Below are 23,608 nucleotides of genomic sequence, written 5' to 3'. Positions count from 1 at the left end.
CTCTCTCTCTCTCTCTCTCTCTCTCTCTCTCTCTCTCTCTCTATCTCTCTATCTCACTGCCTTTCTACCCCATTATTGCCTGGGATGCCTGGCCCCCTATCCTATGAAAGGAAGATGAATGCAGGTCAAGCTCAGAGTGCCTGTTTGCTTGCTGAGAGATGCATATCACCTCTAAGTGATTTTTTTCAATACCATTTATGTGGCTTGTATTTATTTCCTTTAATCTTTTAAGTGCTATTTAGTCTCTGTGTGATTTGCTGTGGATACTCGTTTCTGATAAGATGCGACATTCTCCGATATCCTCCGAGCCACATAGTTCCTGCCTGGAGCCCTAAGTGACTAATACGGTTGCAGCCTGAGCCTGGCCCTCTGGGGGGACAGGACGTGGGGAGCAGGTGGTAGCGAGTAAGGGCTGTGGGCATTTGTAGGTGCTTTCTTGCCTTCATTTCTTCTGGTCATGCTCTCATCTCCAACCACATTCTTGTTCCCTCTCCCTGTGTCAGCCAGAAGTTAGACAACCCCAGACTGACAGAATAAAGGAGTGTACCAAGAGTGATACCTGAAACAGATTTGGAGGGTAGTTGGATTATTATTATCTCTTTGGGACCATGTATCGTAACACACTAAGTGTATTTAGGGTTTTCAGGGAAGTACCCTATCATGCATCTTCTGATATGGGTCTTCCTGGATAATATCAAGTAGCTGAGATGGCATTTCCTCCCCCCACCTAAGCCTTGTACACCTTTAACATATATCAAGCTTCTTTTGATGTTGTCGCTGCTAATATTTCTCTTCTTAGCTTTAAGGTAACTGCGTGTTATTTCGAGTTTCAGGGGTGCTTCCTCCCAGTCTGTGTTGCAGTCAACAATAAGAATCCGAGGATCCTATTTTTCCTTCTTGACATTACAGCTTTAGCCTGTATTGTGGGGCGTGGGGAGAGGAAGACTAGGATTTTGCTGCTGGTGCCCTTGGGTGACAGGCTGGGTATGCAATCTGCTAATTATCAAAAGCAGCTCTCTTAAAAAGAAACATGATACAGGCTAATACATCTCCAAAGCTTATTAGTGAGTGTCTTTGGGCAAAAGCAGTAGACTGTGCTGTGTTGTTTGTGAGCAGAACTTTGGATCGCTTAGTGATCTCTGTGGTTTAGACATTTGGAAAACAGCCTGTGGTTTCCAGTCCCCTCTGCTGCCCCCCTTCCCTGCCCCTCCTCAGAGATAGCATTCAGTGGCAACCTCCTCCTTCATTTGGGCGCTCTTCTCTGGCCTGCTTCTGCAACCTTGCAGCCCCTTCCTCCCATCTTAATGGATTAAGAAAGGATCCCATGCACACAGGCCCTCCCTCTTGGGAGGTGGAGGGATGAGAGCTGAGTTGGGCTGGGATTCTTGAACCAGAACATACCAGTGTTCCCAGTCCTGATGGACTGAAACATTGGCTGTTAAGGCCTCAAATCCCTGCCTCCTTCCAAGGCTCTTTCCTCTGGCATGTAGGAATTAGGACCTGGTTACATTGGTCCATTTGCAGAAGCAGCCAGCTGGCAGCTCTCATGCTGCTGCTTCAAATACAACTTTATTTCTGATTTTGGTTACAAGAAAACCTATTTGGTTACCCAGCAAAAGAAAGTAACCAAAAAGAAATTCTAAGCAGAATGATGGAGTGTTCCTATATATATACATATATATATACGTATATGTATATATATATACACACACACACACACACACGTGTGTGTGTGTGTGTGTGTATATATATATACATATATGTATATATATATGTATATATATAGGAACACTCCATCATTCTGCTTAGAATTTCTTTTTGGTTACTTTCTTTTGCTGGGTAACCAAATAGGTTTTCTTGTAACCAAAATCAGAAATAAAGTTGTATTTGAAGCAGCAGCATGAGAGCTGCCAGCTGGCTGCTTCTGCAAATGGACCAATGTAACCAGGTCCTAATTCCTACATGCCAGAGGAAAGAGCCTTGGAAGGAGGCAGGGATTTGAGGCCTTAACAGCCAATGTTTCAGTCCATCAGGACTGGGAACACTGGTATGTTCTGGTTCAAGAATCCCAGCCCAACTCAGCTCTCATCCCTCCACCTCCCAAGAGGGAGGGCCTGTGTGCATGGGATCCTTTCTTAATCCATTAAGATGGGAGGAAGGGGCTGCAAGGTTGCAGAAGCAGGCCAGAGAAGAGCGCCCAAATGAAGGAGGAGGTTGCCACTGAATGCTATCTCTGAGGAGGGGCAGGGAAGGGGGGCAGCAGAGGGGACTGGAAACCACAGGCTGTTTTCCAAATGTCTAAACCACAGAGATCACTAAGCGATCCAAAGTTCTGCTCACAAACAACACAGCACAGTCTACTGCTTTTGCCCAAAGACACTCACTAATAAGCTTTGGAGATGTATTAGCCTGTATCATGTTTCTTTTTAAGAGAGCTGCTTTTGATAATTAGCAGATTGCATACCCAGCCTGTCACCCAAGGGCACCAGCAGCAAAATCCTAGTCTTCCTCTCCCCACGCCCCACAATACAGGCTAAAGCTGTAATGTCAAGAAGGAAAAATAGGATCCTCGGATTCTTATTGTTGACTGCAACACAGACTGGGAGGAAGCACCCCTGAAACTCGAAATAACACGCAGTTACCTTAAAGCTAAGAAGAGAAATATTAGCAGCGACAACATCAAAAGAAGCTTGATATATGTTAAAGGTGTACAAGGCTTAGGTGGGGGGAGGAAATGCCATCTCAGCTACTTGATATTATCCAGGAAGACCCATATTCTCTCCTCCCTCCCTCCCTCCCTCCCTCCCCCCTCCCTCCCTCCCTCCCTCCCTCCCTCCCTCCCTCCCTTCCTTCCTTCCTTCTCTTCTTTCTATCTTGACTGCAGCTTCCTCTAGGAACTGGCAAGTGAAGTCAATTTTCAATAGAATTCTGTTGGATCCTCTTCTTGGACTCTTCATCTTTCATCTTCCTTTTTCTGTCTTCGATTCATCTGCCAATCCCAGTGCTGCTTTCCCCCATCATCCTAGCTCTCCAGCACCTCAATGAAACGGGAGTGATTTCAGATTTGCATTGCTTTCCCTAAATGGTTCCTGCCATGGAAACACCTGCCATCTTGACGATAATTTCTTCTTTTCATTGCCATTGGCTGCTCTCTTCCCTTTGATTATTGATAAAAAAAAAAAAAAAATCACAGCGATCTCCTCCTCCTCCTCCTCCCCTTCTCCAAGCATTTGCATCTTCCTGGCTCCCCATGACCACCTTTCTAGGATGGAGAGAGGGCAGCCCGTCTTCATGTGGTTGAGGGCGCAGGTCCCAGGAGAAGACTCAGCCAGCCCCATGTCCTTTTCTGTCACCATCCTCTCTTCCTGTTCAATGTTTCCTTAACGGTTCTCTGCCTTCCCTTCACTCAGTCTTGCTCGGGTGTTGCTGATTTACATGCTTGTTTACGGTTTATGAGGAGGAATAAAATGTGCCAACTGCCAAGCCTCTCCCTTTTATGATGCCACTTGCCGTGGGCACATCCTCTCTGCATTTACTCACCTTTAGGTAATCGCCTCATCTCATGCTCATAGTTTTATCCATTGAAAGTAAAGCCCAGGCGCTTTCTTTTGCCTAAATTTAGAGAAGCAAATAAATAAATAAGGAGAAGTCTGGAAAATCTGAAACCTTTGGAGCCACATTCCCTGTCCCTGTTTGCTATGTAAAGTATGGCTCATTTCTCTGATCTTGAGTAATAATAATTCTGAGGAGTTATACTGTTTTCATATGCTTCAAAGCTGTGTCAAAGTTTTGCTGCTTAAGGGTACTTCTTTCTTCTGTTGGCTCTTGGGTACCAAGATGACAGGTCTTCTGTACGAGGTGGAAGCTTCTTTAAGTCGTAGCCTTCAGCAAAACATCAAATTACCAAATCCAGGGTAACATACTTCTACACAAATGCCTTTCCTGTATATATATTATACTCTCTATATTAAATACTTTAGTGTTACACGCTACATTTTATGTGCAATAGAAAGTGATGGTTTGAGGTAGCCTTGGGGGGACTTTTTTTCCACAAGCAGAAAAAGCTAGTATGTACTGTAACGAGTATGGTTTTTACAGGACTTTCTGCCCGAAGGCCTTCGTAAATAAGTAATGATCAACAGATTGGCTGTGGGCTTTTGAAAAGCATGCCTGTGTCAGTTTGCATGATGGGGGAGAATTTTCAAAGTGGGTCTTGCTTTCATTGCCTGTCGGAGAGGGGCTGAGGAAGGCAGTCATCCCAGGCTGGAGCTGTCTGCTCCGCGGTACATCAGAATTGCTAAACGTGGGTCTGGCGGTGAGCTGAAACTTGCCAAGCTACAGAACTCGGGTTTCTGGTGTTGGTGCCTTTGGGCTGCTGCTATGGCCGTGGCTACTGTCACCAGGGCACTTTACCCCAGCAGCCCAGGACGACCTCAATTGCTGCTCAGCTGGAACGGGCTGTCCCATGACAAGTCAGAAAGTCTCAGACACTCCTCCTTCACCTTGACTTTCTGTATTCCAGGTACTCTACAGACTCTGTCTGGTGTGGGACCCAAGACAGGGTGCTGAGCCCTGTCTCTGTTGCCCTTCATTTCCTGGGAAGGAACGAAGAGCCCATGGGCGGTTTGGTTTGGCTTTGTTTGAATCCCTGGCCCTGGCCGTGGGGTTGCCGGGGCTTATTTTTTCTAGCTCCCTCTTGCTAATTGGCAGAAAACAGAGGGGTTCCTGTACCACCTTGAGGTTTCTCTAGATCCTCCCATCTTCAAAGACTCCCTTTCTACTCTACAAAAGATAGGACTCCCAGGTCCTATTCCCTGTGACCTGAAACATCCGTAAAGGAGGCTGATGACTCATTTGAAGTGGGTGTTTCGACATGAGTTTGTGGCTTCCTGCTTGAGCAGAATCACTCATTCTGAATGCGAGCAGGTTTTAGTGGCCTACGGGCAGTGATAGGAACAGTTCCAAGAGAAACCGGAGAGCCCAGAATGGGCTGGGCTGGGCTTTAATTTACCACTGTGGCCTCTGCAAATAAAACAGGCTCCTGCGTGAGGGGTCCTCGCAAGCCATCTGCCAGCAGGAAATGCTACAGGGACTCTGCACTAATCGTCTTTGTCTCCCCTTTGTTCTGGTAGCAGGGTCTACGCTGGTTTTTAAGTGTCGCTTAACTCTCTGCGCAATCATTAGATGAACTGCCTCGCTTTGTGTGTCTGGATCCTGAGGCCGTATGTTTTGTAGTTACCCTGACACAGAAAACAACCCTCACAGCCAGGCTGAGCCAAACGGTGCGCGGCTGTGCTCCAAGCCAGGGGTCTGTGTGTCATGATAGAGACCTTTGGCTTCAAATCCTACAAAGGAGCAGGCTGAGGAATTAACCGGGGCCCTGTATTCATCTCCCTGTGGGTCTCTTAACAGGGAATTATTTAAGGAGCCTCTCCTAGTTTTCCTCTAAAATCGCCAAGCACCTATTGCCCCGTTCTCCCTACTCAGTGGGTTTGTGCCCTGTCAGGAAAGCTCTGTCTTCCTTCAGTTGTGAGGCTCTAGAGGGCAGGAACTTTGTCTCTGAATCACTAAGTCAAGGGTTCTTAATTTGGCGGCCTCCCAGACCCCATTGACTCTCTAGTGAAATCTGTCTAGAAAAACTCTCTAGGAAAAAGAAAGTTCATTGGACACCATTTTGACTCCAGTTGAAGGAGATTCTTGGATTCCTAAATCCTGGCCCCAGTTACTATCACGTTTGGTTCTTCTCACAACCACCTTCGAGTAGTTACCTTCACAGATGCTTTTTGGCTGCTGAGAATATGTCTTCAGTGGGTAGATGGTAATGGGGGAGATGCCCAGGCTCCCACACTGTGTCCTCAAATGCAACCCGAAAGGTTATGCGTTTTAGCTGCCTGCTTCTATTTCTTTCCTCAGATTAATTCCTATCTGGGAAATGTTTAGAGAGAGCCTACCGTACTCAAGATGTTGTGGAAGGTCTTTGAGGGGTGTAAAGTAAGATCGATTACGCTCTTCAAATTACATGGGTTACATGTCTTCAAAATGCTCACGGTTTGATGTGGGAGACAGACAAGCATATACAGCAAAACGGAATAAGGACAGAGTAGAGACCTACCAGCATGGGCTGTGGGACCAGAGGGTGCCCTCATTACCTCTGGTCTGGGAGGCTGAGCCTGGGTTGTGAAGGATGAGGAGAATTCTCGACTAATAGCACTAGCCACCCTTGTCCGTTGTTTACTAGGTGCCAGGCCTCGTTCCAAGAGAGTTAGGCCTGTTAATTCATGGAATCCTAACTACAGCTCCAGGAGGAGGGATTGCTCTCTCGTCCATTTTACAGATAAGGAAATTGAGTCACAGGGATGTAAAGAGTAGTCAATCTAGTAAGTCTTACCTAATTGGGAAGATTTGAACCCAGATGGTTTGGTTTCCAAACCCATATTATTTACTGCTTCATTCTTCTGCCCGATGAGGGGAATAGGAAAGTGCTCAGGCCATTGCAAGTGGCTTGATGTGGCTGGAGAAAGGCATTCTTAGAGTTGCATAACTGGAGTTGGAAATATGAGCATATTCTGGCACCCAGTCATGAAGGCCTTTCCTGTCATAGGCCAAAACCTTGCTGGTGTTTGAGGAGGCAGTGCCCTAACTTGTGTTTTGGGAGGATCACTGATGAAAGTTGAAGGACGGTTTAGAACCCTCCATCAGGGCCTTCTGGAGACCCGTGGTACCTCTGGGTACCAAACCGTTCAGGGTCTGCTTTAGAATAGTGGACCAGACGTGGGCTAAACAGTCTTCCCAAGAAGGACACACAGCATTCCTGACATAATGACAGTAACGCCTCTTCCCTCAGGTGCTAGAGGGGACTTGGTGTAAGATACCACGGGCTATGAGGATTTACTCAGGATGTGTCGGGTGGACGCTTTACACAAAGAGATAGCCCCCAGCCAGGCCAGCGAGGATAACTGACAGCACTAAAAACAGGTATTGAATGCTGTGAAAGGAGCTTCATGTCATAAGACCCAGAAAACATTAGATATTTGTTTTCTGAATCAGAGTGGAAATATGATTGGAGTAAAAACAGATTATCCTCTTGGGCCCTAACTGATCATTAAATGAAATAAACTCATCTGCTTGTTAAGTCCCAGCCTCTCCCTTTTGACGCATACCTCTCACGGGGTCTTTTTGTTAGGACTGCCAGCTTGAAAGGTTGTAGTAATAGAAAATGGCAAAGTGCCCTGAGCCCACTCAGAGTTGGGGACAGAATGGCACTCTCCCAATCTCTTTCGCTGGGCAAAATGAAGAAGGAAGGCCAGGACAGCTTAGCTAAGTAAATTCACCTCTTAATGCACAAACACATAGCAAATGACAGGCCCTCACGGGACTGCAGAAGAAAGAAACGGTGGGTCTCATCATCCCAAGGCTTGGTGGATTTGACACAGGTCCCTGGACACATTGCATACACAGCAGAGGGTCATTATCCTGTCCCCTCATTTCAGAAGCATGTTGTCCACTCTCCTCCAGGACTGAAGAACATGTCAGCTCTCCCGGTTTGTCTCCCAGATAGAAAGGCAGTAATTTCCTTCTTGCTCTGAGGATGGTGGCTGTCTAGCAAGAGATGACATACTAGGGGGCAGCAGTTCTTGATTGTTTACTTCTTCCTGGGCAGAAAAAAAAAAAAAAAAAATGCAAGTAGAGAGATACAGAAAGTTTGGCCAGAGTGGCCTGAAGGTTTTCTTAAGGTGGCTCCAAGGTTGGCCATCTCGGGGAGATGGGGGTGGGGGGTAGGGGGCAGCCGTGTCTCAGGAGAGACGAGCATTACATAGGACAGTGGAGGCAGCTTTGAAGGACGAGTTAGGGCAGAATCCCGAAGTCAGGATCCTTGCGACCTAGCAGGAAATAGAATTCACCCAGAAATAAAATGCACCCAAGAAAGAAGCAGATCCGTTGAGTCAGAACCATTTACGGTGCTGAAAACCTGAGTATGGGCCCTTTTGAGGAGACCACCTGAGACCCCCTCCAGTCGCCTGTGGCTGGTGCAGCCAGAGACCCATGCATGTGACCGGCTGCTCCTGAACGTTGCAATGAAGGACTTAGTTACTACCTGCGACGTTGTCTTCTGTGGAGTGGAAGAAGCAATGGGACGCAAGGAGGGTGGAAAACTGAATTATAAGCAGTGCACTTGATAAGAAAGAATATTTCATTTGCTTTCCTATGCTTGTTTATTTGCTGACTAGCTCTTGGAGGTAGACGTCAGCAAGAGTCATTTGCGTGGCTTCCAGGTTAGGAATTTCTATCAAGTGTTGACACAACCCCTCAAGTTCCAGAGAGTCGCAGAGCGAGAGTCAGAGCAGGTGACCTGGGTGCACTTTTGTCACCAGAGCTGCATTCTCCATTTGAATAGCAGGGCCAGGACTACAGTGGGGCGTGTGAGGTGCCTCGTTCAGTTTTGCACCGAGGCCCCTCGATGGCTTCACTCTGATCCTGGCCTCGTTGAAAAGAACCATGGCCTTCCAGTCCGTATGTTGCAAATAGTTGCTAACGTTGGTAGGATTGCCTCAAACCACAAAGCCTCTCCCTTTGGGCAAAGCTTTACAGCAGTGAGCCTCAAATTTTAGCATGCGTCGCATGATCTGGAGCACCTTGTTGAAACAGAGCTTGATTCAGTAGGTCTGGGCTGGGCTGGAGAACTGCATTCCTCTCAAGCTCCCAGGTAATGCTGAGGCAGCTGGTGTTCGGGTCATGCTTCGAGAACCACCGCTTACAGGAATCAGAGCAATGGGAGGAGTTTCACGTGATGGGGACCCTTCTCACAGACATGTTCAGCCCTGGCCCTGGAGCGCCAAACAGTTGTTAAGAACAACTGTGTTGACCGCATTGGACATCAGACATGAGTCCTGTCTGCTGATCAGTTACAGCAGCTGGCTTCAGGCACATTCCGGGCAGGCTGACTGGTTAGAGACATACTACAGAGTCTCCCTTCCTTCCGATCACGATGCCCTAATTTCAAGTACTGTCCCTGCAAAGCGGAAAAACAGTGCAAGAGCCTTGATTGTTCCTCAAACAAATTGTTACAAGATGTCAGAGGCGAAGGGGCTCTCCCTGGACCCTTTTTCTGGTCTGCATAGAGGGTCTGGGGAGTTTCTGTTGAATGATTTGAGATGTTCAGAGATCAGAGATCATTCATCAGCTTCTCTTGGTAGTTGGTTGTCTACGGGGTCCTCTGCTGGGTTCTGGAAATGTGTGGAAGAGTAAAATAGGAGTTCCCTGCCCTGAAGAAGATCACCAACTAATGGATAAGACAGTTGTGCAAATTATTATCTCTGAAAGAGCATGTTACTTCTGTTAAGAGCTCCCAGGAGGGGAAAGCCACGTCTGTGTCTGAGGTTATGGAGGAGGACAGCACAGGAGGAATATTTGAAGCAAACCGGGAGGCTTCAGAAGTGTTCTGGTACCCTTACTATGGTGCCTGACATAACAGATACTCAGTAAAATCAGTCTTTGCCACTGCGGTGAAAGGCCCGCGGAAGCATGAGAAATTGCCCAATTTTATCAAGCCTCCCGTTTCCCAGGGAGACTTCTGCAGAGTTGGCCTCAGTCTAGATGGGACACTTGTAATGATAGGAAAGGCCTTATCATGTGATGAGAAATGAGGTCCTGAAAATCAAGCAAGGGAAAGGATGCAATTTTAAAACCATTTGGTAACTTTCCTCTTTCATACCTTTTGTTTGTCGGTTTGGTTTGGTTTGGTTACTTGTACTTTAATGTAAACTTCTGTAAACTTTTTTTGCCACACAAAAAAAATTCGAATTTTCCTCCAAGGGGAACTGTGCTCTTTAAAATATAATGCCAGCTTCCTCACAGCAGGTTTGCTAGAAAAAGAGATTTGTGGTTTTGCTTTAGGCTGTTGTCTTCAAGGCAAGCTTTTTGTGTGTCTGCTGTAGCTGGGCATTTAGTTCACTTCCTGAGATTAATTGATGGCAAGCGGCATTCCTTGCTCTGCAAACCCTCAAAACAATGGTCTTTTATTCTTTTTTTGAAGTCAGGTATGCTTAATATCTAGCTGCGGACTTTGGAGGTATGAGCTGAGATTGAAGAAGCATAGCTAAGAAAAATTTAACTCACTGGAGCTCCTCGGTTGTTATAAAAATGTGGGTATTCCTAAATGGAGTCTTCAGATATTGGGACAAGACAAAAACTCACCCAGCCTTAGTTGATTATTGAGGCTCTCCTTAGCACATTGTCCTGGCAGGGGCTCATGGGGAAATTTTCTACTGATAATTCACACCAGCTGTGCATTTCATGAATGGCCGCCATGCTGCTTTTCTTTTTTGCAACGTAGGGGGCACTGTGGCTTGGGGCGCTGCAGTGGGAAATGAGCACGATCCAGCTGCCTCCTGCAAGTGGGAGGGGGTGAGATGGGGGCCACGCTGCACTGACTTCCAGTTAAGAAGACCTCTCTGGGCAAAGCAGTGTTCTCTTCCCACTAACTGTCTTCTCCACATTACTTATCCAGTCTCTTTCCCATCTGTACCAGTGGGTGATAATCACAGAAATTACCTGTAAGTGTCATTGTGATGAGTAAATCACAAAATGTAGGTAAAAGTTTTAGCGCAGCAACATTTGTAAGAGCTCAACCCATGATGGCTAGTCATCTTAGTAGCAACAGTAGTAGTAGTAGTAGTAGTAGTAGTAGTAGTCTAGCAGTCAAAGTAATAGTAGGAGAACCTCACACCTTTATTACTGAACCACTCTCTGTTTCCTGTCTCCTTTCACCATTGTAACAGCTACAAATACATAAGTGAGTTCTAAGCAAAGTATAAAGAATGATAATAATAGTTATGATAATAGTTATGATTATCATAGTAGTTATGATATTAATAATTATAATAATAGTTAACCTTTATTGAGGGCATGCTCTGTGTCAAGTTCTGTGCCAAGTGCCTGCCATGTCTTTACTCAGGCAACCCTCAAATTGAATCCATTAACTAATGATGATGTTCAACATTCCCATTTTACAGATGAAGAAACTGAGGCAAGACACAATGTAGCAAGTGGTAGATGAGCCAAAACCTGATGAATGACATTTTGGCTCTGGAGCCGGTATACTTAATCACTAAAGAAATAGGTGGTTTTCTGCACTCAGTGGTATCCACTTCCAAACACTCCCTTGGGGGGGTCAACTCTCTTGGTTCCACTGAACAAATTAACTGGCTAGTGTCCAGGTTTCTTGTTTTCTTTGGTTGGACTGTCATAAGTATTGTTCCTCAAATGCAAGTTAAAGACTGGGGAGAAGTTTCCTTCCAGATAGGGCAGATCCAATTGTGTATGTATGTGACCCAAACTCTTTCATGAAGATACTGTGTCTTTCTGGTATGTTTCCATGTATTCCTGAACTGATGGCAGGATGCTTTTCTCCTTTAAATGAACAGCTGAGCCCTAAGGTGCAAGAAGGACAGCCAGGGTCATCAGTGGAGTGACATCTGGTACATGGTGCCCATTTTTCTTTAAGGTGCACTATCGTATTCATTTGCTCAGGCTGCCATAACAAAGTACTACAGACTGAGTGTCTTAAACAACAGAAATTTATTTTCTCACGGTTCTGGAGGTTGGAAGTCCAAGATCAAGCTGTTGGCAGGGTTGGTTCCTTCTGAGGCCTCAAAGGAAGGATCTGTTTCAGGCCTCTGTCCTTGGCTGGTAGATGGCCATCTTCTCCCCATGACTTCACATCAGCTTCCCTCTGTACATGTTTGTGCCCAAATTTCCTCTTCTTATAAAGATGACAGTCATATTGGATTAGGGCCTACCCTAATGACCTCATTTTAACTGAATTCCCTCTTTAAAGACCATATCTCAAAATACAGTTATAGTCTGAGATACTAGGAGTTAGGACTACAACATACAAATTTTATGGGGGCGGGGATACAATTCAGGCCATAACAACTGCACAGCAGATACACTTCACCTCATAGTTTTACCCTAAAATAAGCCTTGTACGTTGGCTAAGTGGTAAGTGACAAATGAGCCTTGAATCAATTATGGTCCATTTTGGGGGAGTTGGGATTACTTTCTCAGTTGAGGAAATATATAAAATAGTTAAGATGTGAAAGGCAATATCTAGTATTGGGCCTCGGTTCCAACTAAATCTTTAAGGAGTTGTCCGAGAGCCCGTGAAAGTGATCTCTTTGTCGTTTTGTAAACTGATAATGTTGGGATGCTTTGTTCAGGGAGGTTTCTGACGGTCCTCCTTTCCTCCCCCATCCAAAGCACTATTGGTTGTTGCGCTCAATGGCAAATGCTTGGGCTTTCTCCTATTAATATAAGGTACAACCTAGAAGGAGGAGTTCCTGTAGACAAGTAGCCTAAGCCAGCCTGTGGCACTTACATTGCTACAGGAACAGACATGGCAAAGAAATGTATCCTGTCTGGCCCAAAGTAGCTGGTGACTCTCATGTTGCTGAAATCAATCACGTTCCAAGCTTCCTGCCAGACGTCTAGTGAATCTAGTTAATGAGGAGCAGTTCTAGTAATCAGTCTTCAATGCGTCTTATCTCCCATCTTTGCTCCCAAAACAACTTTTCTATGCTTACTCCATGCCCTCCAGCCTTTTGATACCCAGCAGTGGTTCAGTATTTCCAAAATCCTTCCGGTCAGCGCTCGTTCATTGAGAGAAGAGTGCTTAAAGGTCTTCTAGGCTCACCCAACATTTATAATGAAATTTATAATGAAATCCCCTCTATATTCACAGCTCCTCAGGAATGTCTCAAATGATGAGAAATCCACTGCCTTGGGAAACAACCCATGTCATTTTTAAAATACCTTCCATTTGTATAACATTCTTCCTTTCTGGAAACTTGAGTTTGGCTCTATCTAAATCCCTAGTCTGAGCTCCATTGGTCATATCAATCGGTCGAATCCATCTCTTCCACTTGACTCCCATCGCGCATCTGAGGGCAGCTCAAGTCTTCTGTACCTCAGGTCAGGCAATATGACATCTCCAACCATGGTTTTGGGTGCCTTTCTTTGGCTCTTTTCTTTTGGGTCTCAATCCTCTGAATGGCTCCTAGTGGATCATGACTCTAATATGCTGAGATTCCTCCTTACCTTTCAGGGCTCAGATCAAAAGTTATCTTCTTTGCAAAGCCTTTCTTGATGTTACTCAAATACCAGGCAACTGACAGCTTTCCTGGTGTTCTCAGACCACCTTGTACATTCACTTTGCTATAACACTTACCACAGTGTATCACAACCGTTGATGGACATTTTCTCTCTCGCTCGCTGTATTATAACTCTCTCTTTGACTAGGGACTGTGCCTTCATCATTGCGGTATCCTCCATTCCTGGCACAGAAGAGGGGATTCCTGTTTATTGATTGCTTTGCTGATTCAGGAAACCGGAGTTCAAATTTCAGGTACCATGGCTGACCAGAAACGGAAATATCTTTGTTCAGGGAGGTTTTTGACGGTCTTCAGATCAGCCGCTTTTAGTAACATCCTGGATGACTTATATTTAAATGACCCGGGGCAGGCTGAGAGGCTTGCAGGAAGTATGGAGTGCAGCGTGGCTTACCACTGAGACTTCCCTGATGCTTCTAGATGTTCCAGTGCAAATCCTGGCTTACAGCCCTAGTGTCAAATGATACCTGGTGTACCCAAATCTCTACCCTAGTTAATGAGGCTTGACATTAAAAAGCTGTCTTTTTTTCTTTTCACTGAGGGACAATTGATCATCAGGCTTGTTTATTTACTTTTTATTTATTTTTTTCAGTAGGAAACACTTTTTTTTATAGATCTTTTTTGGAGTATAATTGCTCCACAATACTGTCTTAGTTTCTATCGTACACCAAAGTGAATCAGCCATATGCATACATCTGTCCCCATATCCCCTGCCTCTTGAGCCTCCTTCCCACCCTCCCTATCCCACCCCTCTAGGTCATCGCAAAACACTGAGCTGATCTCCCTGTGCTATGCTGCTGCTTCCCCCTAGCTATCTATTTTACATTCGGTAGTGTATATACGTTGATGCTACTCTCACTTTGCCCCAGCTTCCCCCGCACACCCTGTGTCCTCAAGTCCATTCTCTATGTCTACATCTTTATTCCTGCCCTGCAACTAGGTTCATCAGCACCATTTTTTTTTTTTTTTAGATTCCATATATATGCGTTAGCATACAGTATTTGGTTTTCTCTTTTTGACTTACTTCACTCTGTATGACAGACTCCAGGTCCATCCACCTCACTACAAATAACTCAGTTTCATTTCTTTTTATGGCTCAGGGTATATGCCCAGTAGTAGGATTGCTGGGTCATATGGTAGTTCTGTTTTTAGTTTTTTAAGGAACTTCCATAATGTTTTCCATAGTGGTTGTATCAATTTGCATTCCCACCAACAGTGCAGGAGGGTTCCCTTTTCACCACACCCTTTCCAGCATTTATTGTTTCTAGACTTTTTGATAATGGCCATTCTGACCGGCATGAAGTGATACCTCATTATAGTTTTGATTTGCATTTCTCTAATAATTAGTGTTGTTGAGCATCTTTTCATGTGCCTCTTGACCATCTGTATGTCTTCCGTGGTGAAATGTCTATTTAGGTCTTCTGCCCATTTTTTAATTAGATTGTTTGTTTTTTTTGATGTTGAGCTCCATGAGCTGTTTGTATATTTTGGAGATTAATCCTTTGTTGTTTCATTTACAAATATTTTCTCCCATTCTGAGGGTTGTCTTTTTGTCTTGTTTATGGTTTCCTTTGCTGTGCAAAAGCTTTTAAATTTCATTAGGTCCCATTTGTTTATTTTTGTTTTTATTTCCATTTCTCTAGGAGGTGGATCAAAAAGGATCTTGCTGTGATTTATGTCACAGAGTTCTGCCTGTGCTTTCCTCTAAGCGTTTTATAGTGTCTGGCATTACATTTAGGTCTTGAATCCATTTTTAGTTTATTTTTGTGTATGGTGTTAGGGAGTGTTCTAATTTCATTCTTTTACATGTAGCTGTCCAGTTTTCCCGGCACCACTTATTGAAGAGGCTGTCTTCTCTCCATTTTATGTTCTTGCCTCCTTTGTCGTAAATTAGGTGACCATATGTGCATGGGTTTATCTCTGGGCTTTCTGTCCTGTTCCATTGATCTATATTTCTGTTTTTGTGCCAGTACCATACTGTCTTGATTACTGTAGTTTTGTGGTATAGTTCAAAGTTGGGGAGCCTGATTCCTCCAACTCCGTTTTTCTTTCCCAAGATTGCTTTGGCTGTTCGAGGTCTTTTGGTTTCCATACGAATTGTAAAATTTTTTGTTCTAATTCTGTGAAGAGTGCCATGGGTAGTTTGATAGGGATTGCATTGAATCTGTAGATTGCTTTGGGTAATATAGTCATTTTCACAATATTGATTCTTCCAATCTAAGAACATGGTATATCTCTCCATCTGTTTGTATTGTCTTTAATTCCTTCATCAGTGTCTTACAGTTTTCTACATACAGGTTTTTTGTCTCCCTAGGTAGGTTTATTCCTAGGTATTTTATTCTTTTTGTTGCGATGGTAAATGGGAGTGTTTCCTTAATTTCTCTTTCTGATTTTTTGTTGCTGGTATATAGGAATACCAGCGATTTCTGTGCATTAATTTTGTATTCTGCAACCTTACCAAATTCTGAAGAATAGTGGTGAGAGTGGGCATCCTTGTCTTGTTCCTGATCTTAGTGGAAATGCTTTCAGTATTTCACCATTGAGTATGATGCTTGCTGTGGGTTTGTCATATATGGCCTTTATTATGTTGAGGTAGGTTCCCTCTGTGCCCATTTTCAGGAGAGTTTTGATCATAAATGGGTGTTGAATTTTGTCAGAAGCTTTTTCTGCATCTATTGAGATGATCATATGGTTTTTATTCCTTAATTTGTTAATGTGGTGTATCACACTGATTGATTTGCGTATATTGAAGAATCCTTTCATCCCTGGGATAAATCCCACTTGATCCTGGTGTATGATCCTTTGTTGTTGGATTCGGTTTGCTAGTATTTTGTTCAGGATTTTTGCATCTATGTTCATCAGTGATATCCGTGTATAATTTTCTTATTTTGTGATATCTTTTTCTCGTTTTTGCATCAGGGTGATGATGGCTTTGTAGAAATTATTTGGGAGTGTTTCTCCCTCTGCAATTTTTGGAAGAGTTTGAGAAGGATCAGTGTTAGCTCTACTCTAAATGTTTGATAGAATTTGCCTGCGAAGCTACCTGGTCCTGGACTTTTGTTTGTTGGAAGATTTTTAATTACAGTTTCAATTTCATTACTTGTGATAGGTCTGTTTATATTTTCTAATTCTTCCTGGTTCAGTCTTGGAAAATTGAGATTGTCCATTTTATTGGCATATTGTTGTTTGTAGTAGTCTCTTATAATCCTTTGTTTTTCTGCAGTGTCAGTTGTGATTTCTCCTTTTTCATTTCTAATTTTACTGATTTAAGTCCTCTCCCTTTTTTTCTTGATGAGTCTGGCTAAGGGTTTATCAATTTCATTTATCTTCTCAAAGAACCAGCTTTTAGTTTTATTGATCTTTGCTATTTTCTTCGTTTCTCTTTCATTTATTTCTGCTCTGATATTTATGATTTCTTTCCTTCTACTGACTTCGGGTTTTCTTTGTTCTTCTTTCTCTAGTTGTTTTAAGTGTAGGGTTAGATTGTTTATTTGCGATTTTTCTTGTTTCTTGAGGTGAGATTGAATTGCTATAAACTTCCCTCTTAGAACTGCTTTTGCTGCATACCATAGGTTTTGGGTTGTCGTGTTTTCATTGCCATTTGTTTCTATGTATTTTTAAATTTCTTCTTTGATTTTGCCAGTGATCTCTTGGTTATTTAGTAGCACACTGTTTAGCCTCCATGTATTTGTGTTTTTTACTTTTTTTTTCCTGTAACTGATTTCCAATATCATAGCATAGTGGTCAGAAAAGATGCTTGATACGATTTCAATTTTCTTAAATTTTCTGAGGCTTGATTTGTGACCCAAGATGTGATCTATCCTGGAGAATGTTCCATGTGCACTTGAGAAGAATGTGTGTTCTGCCAGTTTTGGGTGGAATGTTCTATGAATATCAATTAAATCTTATCTGGTCTATTGTGTCATTTAAAGCTTGTGTTTCCTTATTTATTTTCTGTTTGGATGATCTGCCCATTGGTGTAAGTGGGGTGTTAAAGTCCCTACTATTATTGTGTTACTGTCAATTTCTCCTTTCATGGTTGTTAGCATTTGCCATATGTATTGAGGTTTTCCTAACATTTATAATTGTTGTATCTTCTTCTTGGATTGATCCTTTGATCATTATGTAATGTCCCTCCTTATCTCTTGTAACAGTCTTTATTTTATTTTATTTATTCATTTTTTGTGGTACGCGGGCCTCTCACTGTTGTGGCCTCTCCCATTGCGGAGCACAGGCTCCAGATGCGCAGGCTCAGCGGCCATGGCCCACGGGCCCACCCGCTCCGCGGCATGTGGGATCCTCCCGGACCGGGGCACAAACCCGTGTCCCCTGCATCAGCAGGCGGACTCTCAACCACTGCGCCACCAGGGAAGCCCCAGCCTTTATTTTAAAGTCTACTTTATCTGATATGAGTACTGCTACTCCAGGTTTCTTTTGATTTCCATTTGCATGGAATATCTTTTTCCATCCCTTCACTTTCAGTCTATATGTGTCCCTAGGTCTGAAGTGGGTCCATTGTAGACCCATATATATGGGTCTTGTTTTTGTATCCATTCAGGCAGTCTGTGTCTTTCGGTTGGGGCATTTAATCCATTTACATTCAAGGTGATTATTGACATGTATGTTCCTATTACCATTTTCTTAGTTGTTTTGAGTTTCTCTTTCATCACTTTATGTATATCCTACCACTCCCTTCTGGCCTGCAGAGTTTATGCTGAAAAATCAGCTGATAACCCTATGGGGATTCCTTTGTATGTTACTTTTTGTTTTTCCCCTTATTGCTTTTAATATTTTTCTTTGAATTTAGTTTGTGTTACTTTGATTAATATGTGTCTTGGTGTGTTTTTCCTAGGGTCTATCCTATATAGGACTCTCTGTGCTTCCTGGACTTGTGTGACTGCTTCCTTTCCCATGTTAGGGAAGTTTTCGACTATAATCTCTTCAAATATTTTCTCAGACCCTTTCTTTTTCTGAGACCCCTGTAATTCGAATGTTGGTGTGTTTAGTGTTGTCCCAGAGGTCTCTGAGATTGTCTTCAATCCTTTTCAATCTTTTTTCTTTATTTTGCTCCTCGGCAGTTATTTCCACCATTTTGTCTTCCAGCTCACTTATTCGTTCTTCTGCCTCAGTTATTCTGTTATTGATTCCTTCTAGTGTATTTTTCATTTCAGTTATTGTGCTGTTCATCTCTGTTTGTTTGTACTTTAGTTCTTCTAGATCTTTGTTAAACATTTTTTGTATTTTCTAATTCTGTGCCTCCATTCTATTTCCTAGATTCTGGATCATCTTTACTATCATTACGTTGAATTCTTTTTCGGGTAGATTGCCTATTTCCTCTTCATTTATTTGGCAAATTTTTTTGTTGCTTCACTTTTTTTTTTTTTTTTTTTTTTTTTTTTTTTTTTTAATGAGTGGGATTGTATTCCTGTCTTACTGGTTGTTTGGCCTGAGGCCTCCAACACTGGAGTTTGTAGGCTGTTGGGTAGATCTGGGTTTTGGTGCTGACATGAGGACCTCAGTGAGACCTCACTCCAATGAATATTCCCTGGGGTCTGAGGTTCTCTGTTAGTCCAGTGGTTTGGACTCAGAGCTCCCACTGCAGGAGCTTCGGCCCGACCCCCGGCTCATGTACCAAGATCCTGCAAGCCGTGTGAGGTGGTTAAAAAATAAATAAAAAGAAAAAGAGAAACAAGGTAAAAAATAAAATTAGACTAGGCAACTAATAGATATGTTAGAAAGAATATAAAAATAAAAATATAGATGAATCAACAACTAGAAGGTACAACAGTACCACAATAGTAAAAAAGAGGAGGAGGGAAAAGGAAAATTAAAAAAGGGGGAAAAGGCCTTGGCTGTGGAGAGCGGGGCCTAAGCAAGGGTGAGTTTTTGGCGGTGGGCGGGGCCAATGCTCAGGACCCACTGGGCTGGAAAAGGCCCTGGGGGCTGTGGGGGGTGGGGCTTAGGCTCAACGGAACAGCAGGGGCCCAGGCGTGCCCCCCATCCCTGGTCTCAGAGGGCGGGGGACCTCACCTGGGGGCCCAGCAGGCTCCCTGGCCCGAGTGGGCGGGGCAGTCGACCTCTGCTCCTCTCCCACTCCTCCCGAGGGCCCCTCCCACCTGCCTCTCCTGATCTCCCTGGCCTCAGGGGCGCCAATCTTGTCTGGCCTCCACTTCTCCTCCCCTCTCAGTCCCCCCACGTCCTACCAGTTCACTTGGGGGTTCCTCCCGTCTCCTTGGGCGTCAGGGTCCTCCACCAGCGGCCGGCAGTTGCCCTAGTTGTGGGGAGATGCTAACTCGGCATCTTCCCACCTTATTTGCTTTTCTAGGATGAGGGTTGGAGGCCAGAGTAACCAAGGGATGATTCCTTCCCAAAAAGACAGGGAATCAAAATGTATCTCCTCTCCCTCAAGGCACATATTTTCTGAAAGGAATTTTGGCCAGCTTACTACAGCATTTGCTTGCTTGCTAATATTATATGAATATAAATCCTGAATACACTGGGGGCAGGTCTCAGACCTCCCTGAGATAATACCTCCTCTCCAACCAGTAAACAACCTGGCTCTGTATCTTCAGGGAAAATTTATTAAGGTCCTCTTCCAACTGAAATACATTCTTCTAGGGCTGGGAAGAAAGTCCATCCTGTTTATTTTCTCAGACCTCTTCTTTATGGTGGGTAGTGGATATCTGTAGAACTCTTAAAGAGTCTTCAAGGACAAAAATATTCAAATTTGATCTTGCCCTGATCTGTGACCCATTCTTATCAGCAAGTGCCTTTTTATTTTAGCATTTTTGACTGAGCTCAGTATTTGAAAGGTGACCTGCTGGTTTACAACACCTCTCACATTCCAACAACCTATCTACCGAGATGTTGTTCCGAGCTAACTGTTCTACTCCTTTTAAGATCAGATATGACAGTTCTTATAGTAATCTAGCATGTTCATTGAAGATAACTTTGCAGGATGGCTTCACATGATATTTGTCATTTGGTGTAGCCTAAAAGAAAATTCTCAGGAATAAATAAATGCAGTGAGAGTCTTCCCATCTTAAGTGGGATTGGAAGGCCTATTAGGAGGGCCATGGTAGAGATCCTGAAGACTTAATAATAGGTCTCTGGACCATGTAGGAGGGATTGCTATCCCACTGTCTTTGTTCTGAACATACAAATGAGAAATACCAGAGAAATTTCAGAGGAAGAAATACTAAGAACTAAATGACGTTCACTCTTTAATGCTTGAAATAGATGGTTTAAAAGGTAAAATCACTTTACAGTAAATTTTGGAATTTCAACTTATTTTTATTTTCTATCTTGAATTGATAAGGTTCTTCAGGGAAAGTGGCTCCACTGCACAGATAGCCAACTATGCCTGGGACATTGTCCTAATTTTATGCAGTCATTCTTGTAGAAACCCAAATGCCTCCCTGAAAACAGAGGTGCAGAATCTCTATCAGAGATAGAATCTAGACAATGGATATGGGCCAAGATGCAGGATTATATTTCTTATGCTGTAAGCTTGTTAGAGCTGCCTGATTCTATTGTAATTCTTGAGGTTATTGGTAAGGCTCTGCCCATCCACTGGAGGGGAGGCCTCTGTAGAGGCATCTTTCTTTTCCACCAGTAAACAAGGCAAGAGAGGGTGACTGTAGCTCTGAGAATTCAAGACAAGTTTATTAAGATGCCTCTGAGCTTGAGGCTCTCATCTAAGGAGTGTGGCAGTTGGGAGGTGAAGGTAGGGGTAGGGGAGAGCATCACTGGACAGTTAGTGCAAATACAGTTGTCCAGGCAAGGAGAGAGGGTGTTGTTTAGTATTGAAATCATGTATTCCAGATGTGGGCATTTGGTAGTCAATCTGCTCTGAAGTGACATGCTGCTGAATCTTTAAAGGGCTTCAGCCAAGGAGAGCAAAATCTGATTGGGCAAATTGCTAAAATATTTAAAGTGCAGCCTGTTAAAGCTTTTACTGCGAAGAGCATCACGTCAGAAGTTGTAGTCAGAAAGAGCGAGTAATTGGCTTTCCATCCTCATGCCAGTCAGTCAGCATGAGGCTCTATTCCTATTCCTTCCTCTTCATTGCCAGTGCTAATAACAACACTTCAGGGTGTGTGTGTCTCATGGACAGATTGGATAGCTGGTAAAATGAGAATAGAAGGAGTGAGACATCCATAAGAAGGGAGGCTAAATCCACAAAATGATGTGAAGTCCATTTTAGAAAAAGGGGAACGGGAGAGAAAGGCAGAATTACTACCTGACAAAGGTCACCTGCGTTTACAGGAGGTGGTGGTGGTTTGAGGTAGTTATCTTTCAAAGGATGGGTTCTGCAAGCAAACGAGTGGCCTTCAGTGACAACCACTTCCTCTGCATCTTTTCATCTCCTCTGAGATGGAACGCAGGGGGCACTTTCCATTTATAATTTATCACATTTTCCACTTCGGTTTTCCTGTCCTTTTCTCCCCAGGCATGACCCCTTGTTAATTCCCGGCAATGATCAGATTGACAACATGGACTCCAACGTGAAGAAGTACGACTCTACTGGGATGTTTCACTGGTGTGCACCCAAGGAGATAGAGAAAGTCATCCTGGTGAGTGACAGGTTGCAGAATTGATGCCATCCGCTTCTGTCCCAAATTATGTTTACTAGGAATGAGATTTTCCTAACTGGATGGTGGGGTGATAGTCCCTGCGCCTGATTATTTTTGATACTTAATATTCAGGACATATATTGAAACAGCTAGAACTCTCATCAGAACATGACCTGAGAGTGGAATTTTCAATCCCTGAATATGTATTGGCTCATTACCATAGGATGTGAAATGCATCATGGGAGGCAGTATGTACCATAACTCCTGTGGACATGGCTCTGGGGCCAGAGCCTGCCTGTGCCATTAGCTGTGTGGCCTTGGACGAGTCACTTGAGCTCTTTACACTATTTCTCTTATGTGTGAGAAGATGGAATGAGAATGACCTTAATTCATAGGATTGTAGTGACGATTAAAACCCATACGTTTTAATAAGTTTATAGGACTCCATAAACTTACCTATTATTATTATTATTATTATTATATATTAAATGCCCTGAAGAAATCTGAATGCTACCTGTATTGTCATTTGTTTATAACAGTGTCTTGTATCCGTCTAGGTAATTGATTTGCGTATTTGTGATCCTTCTTAGCACACGATGTAGGCAGGCAAATCACATTTGCTGATGATGACAGGATGACCATGGTCCACCTCGTGAAGGCTGGGGCTCAGAGCCCCGTTTCCTGGTTGACTCCTCTCAGTAGCAGCAGTGGGCTTCTTCTGGTCTGTCCCAAGAACATCAGCATAGATAACAATCCATTCTACTCTTTAGACTTGTCCGATTAACAGCTTTAGGCTTTAATGCCTTCATCGGCTTTCCTACCGTTTATTGTCTTGCTAATCCATGAAAAATGGATTAATAATCAGGAAGTTCAGATGGAAAGGTTCTTTCTCCCTTGTGCTTTCTAATCCCCAGATTGCTGTGGCCTGCTCCTTTATGTCAACCAGGAAAATCCTATCATTTCTGATGTCGTGGCCACCCTTCCTAAGAAAGGACTGTTCCAGTTCCTCAGAATGGCTTTGTGCTCTAATCCACTAGATTTTTCCCTGTGTTTTATCTGAATGTGTGTGTGATTTCTCAATTTAATTATAATCGAGCATTAAGAACCAATACAGCTTTATGCTGGAGGCTGTCTGGGAGTTGTGAAAGTTACAGACAAAAGCACAGAAAGTCAGAATTCTTAGGAAACAGCCCCTGTCCAAGGAGTGCAAATGGTTTTCATCACAAAGCTGCTCCATGTATTTATATTCTGATGTTGTATATGCCCCACTTTTGCTCTAGGGATATAAACTCATCCTGGTGTTACCCACCTGGGGACAGGTCAAAGGCTTGGCTGGCATTGCGGGATCCAAGGTTTTAACGGCTTGCCTAGATAATCCTGAGGAGTGCATGGCTGACTGACGTTCAGAGCCCCCTGCCAGCACCAAAGGGTTTAGGGAGGCCAGTTACTACTCCCCTCACCTGAAAAATAACATCATTTAACAAAACATTTATAACAAACCTGTTACATGTTGGGCACTGTTCTTGTTGCTGGGGGTACAACTCCTGACAATGACTGGTCTCATAGAGCTTCTGTTCTAGTGGGGGCAAAGACCAGATCTCCAGGTAGGCAATGAATATGTAATAACATTTGAGATATTGATAAAGTGCTATGAAAAAAATAAAGTGAGGTCATAGGCTAGAAAGGGACTGGAAAGTGCTGTTTAGACAGTGTGGCCCAAAAAGCCTTCTCTAAAGTAACCCTGCACAGTGATGAGACTGCTTGGAAGCGCCAGCAACATGAGGATGCTTTCTGGGCACAGGATACTATATGCTTTGGGGGTTAGAAAACATGAGATGGCCGTAATTTTGAGGAAATGACCATCTA

General features: G+C 43.6%; 1 protein-coding gene across 17 annotated transcripts in view; it reads left to right on the top strand.

The window, feature by feature from the left end:
• KCNMA1 (potassium calcium-activated channel subfamily M alpha 1) overlaps positions 1 to 23,608 on the top strand; it is a 761,872-nt gene that overhangs the window by 653,241 nt on the left and 85,023 nt on the right. For 15 of the 17 annotated variants that reach the window (XM_028481438.1, XM_055080890.1, XM_024132102.3 and 12 more), the window contains one exon: positions 21,619 to 21,742. The exons of the other annotated variants lie outside the window; for them this stretch is intronic. In XM_028481438.1, coding sequence (XP_028337239.1) covers positions 21,619 to 21,742 — 124 coding nt within the window. The remainder of the gene's footprint in view (positions 1 to 21,618; positions 21,743 to 23,608) is intronic. 17 annotated transcript variants of the gene reach the window in all.

Source organism: Physeter macrocephalus, chromosome 20 (genome assembly GCF_002837175.3).
Source record: "Physeter macrocephalus isolate SW-GA chromosome 20, ASM283717v5, whole genome shotgun sequence".
Classification (NCBI taxonomy): Eukaryota; Metazoa; Chordata; class Mammalia; order Artiodactyla; family Physeteridae; genus Physeter; species Physeter macrocephalus.
Note: the sequence above shows the minus strand (reverse complement) of the source record. Positions and strands in the feature narration are given on the sequence as shown.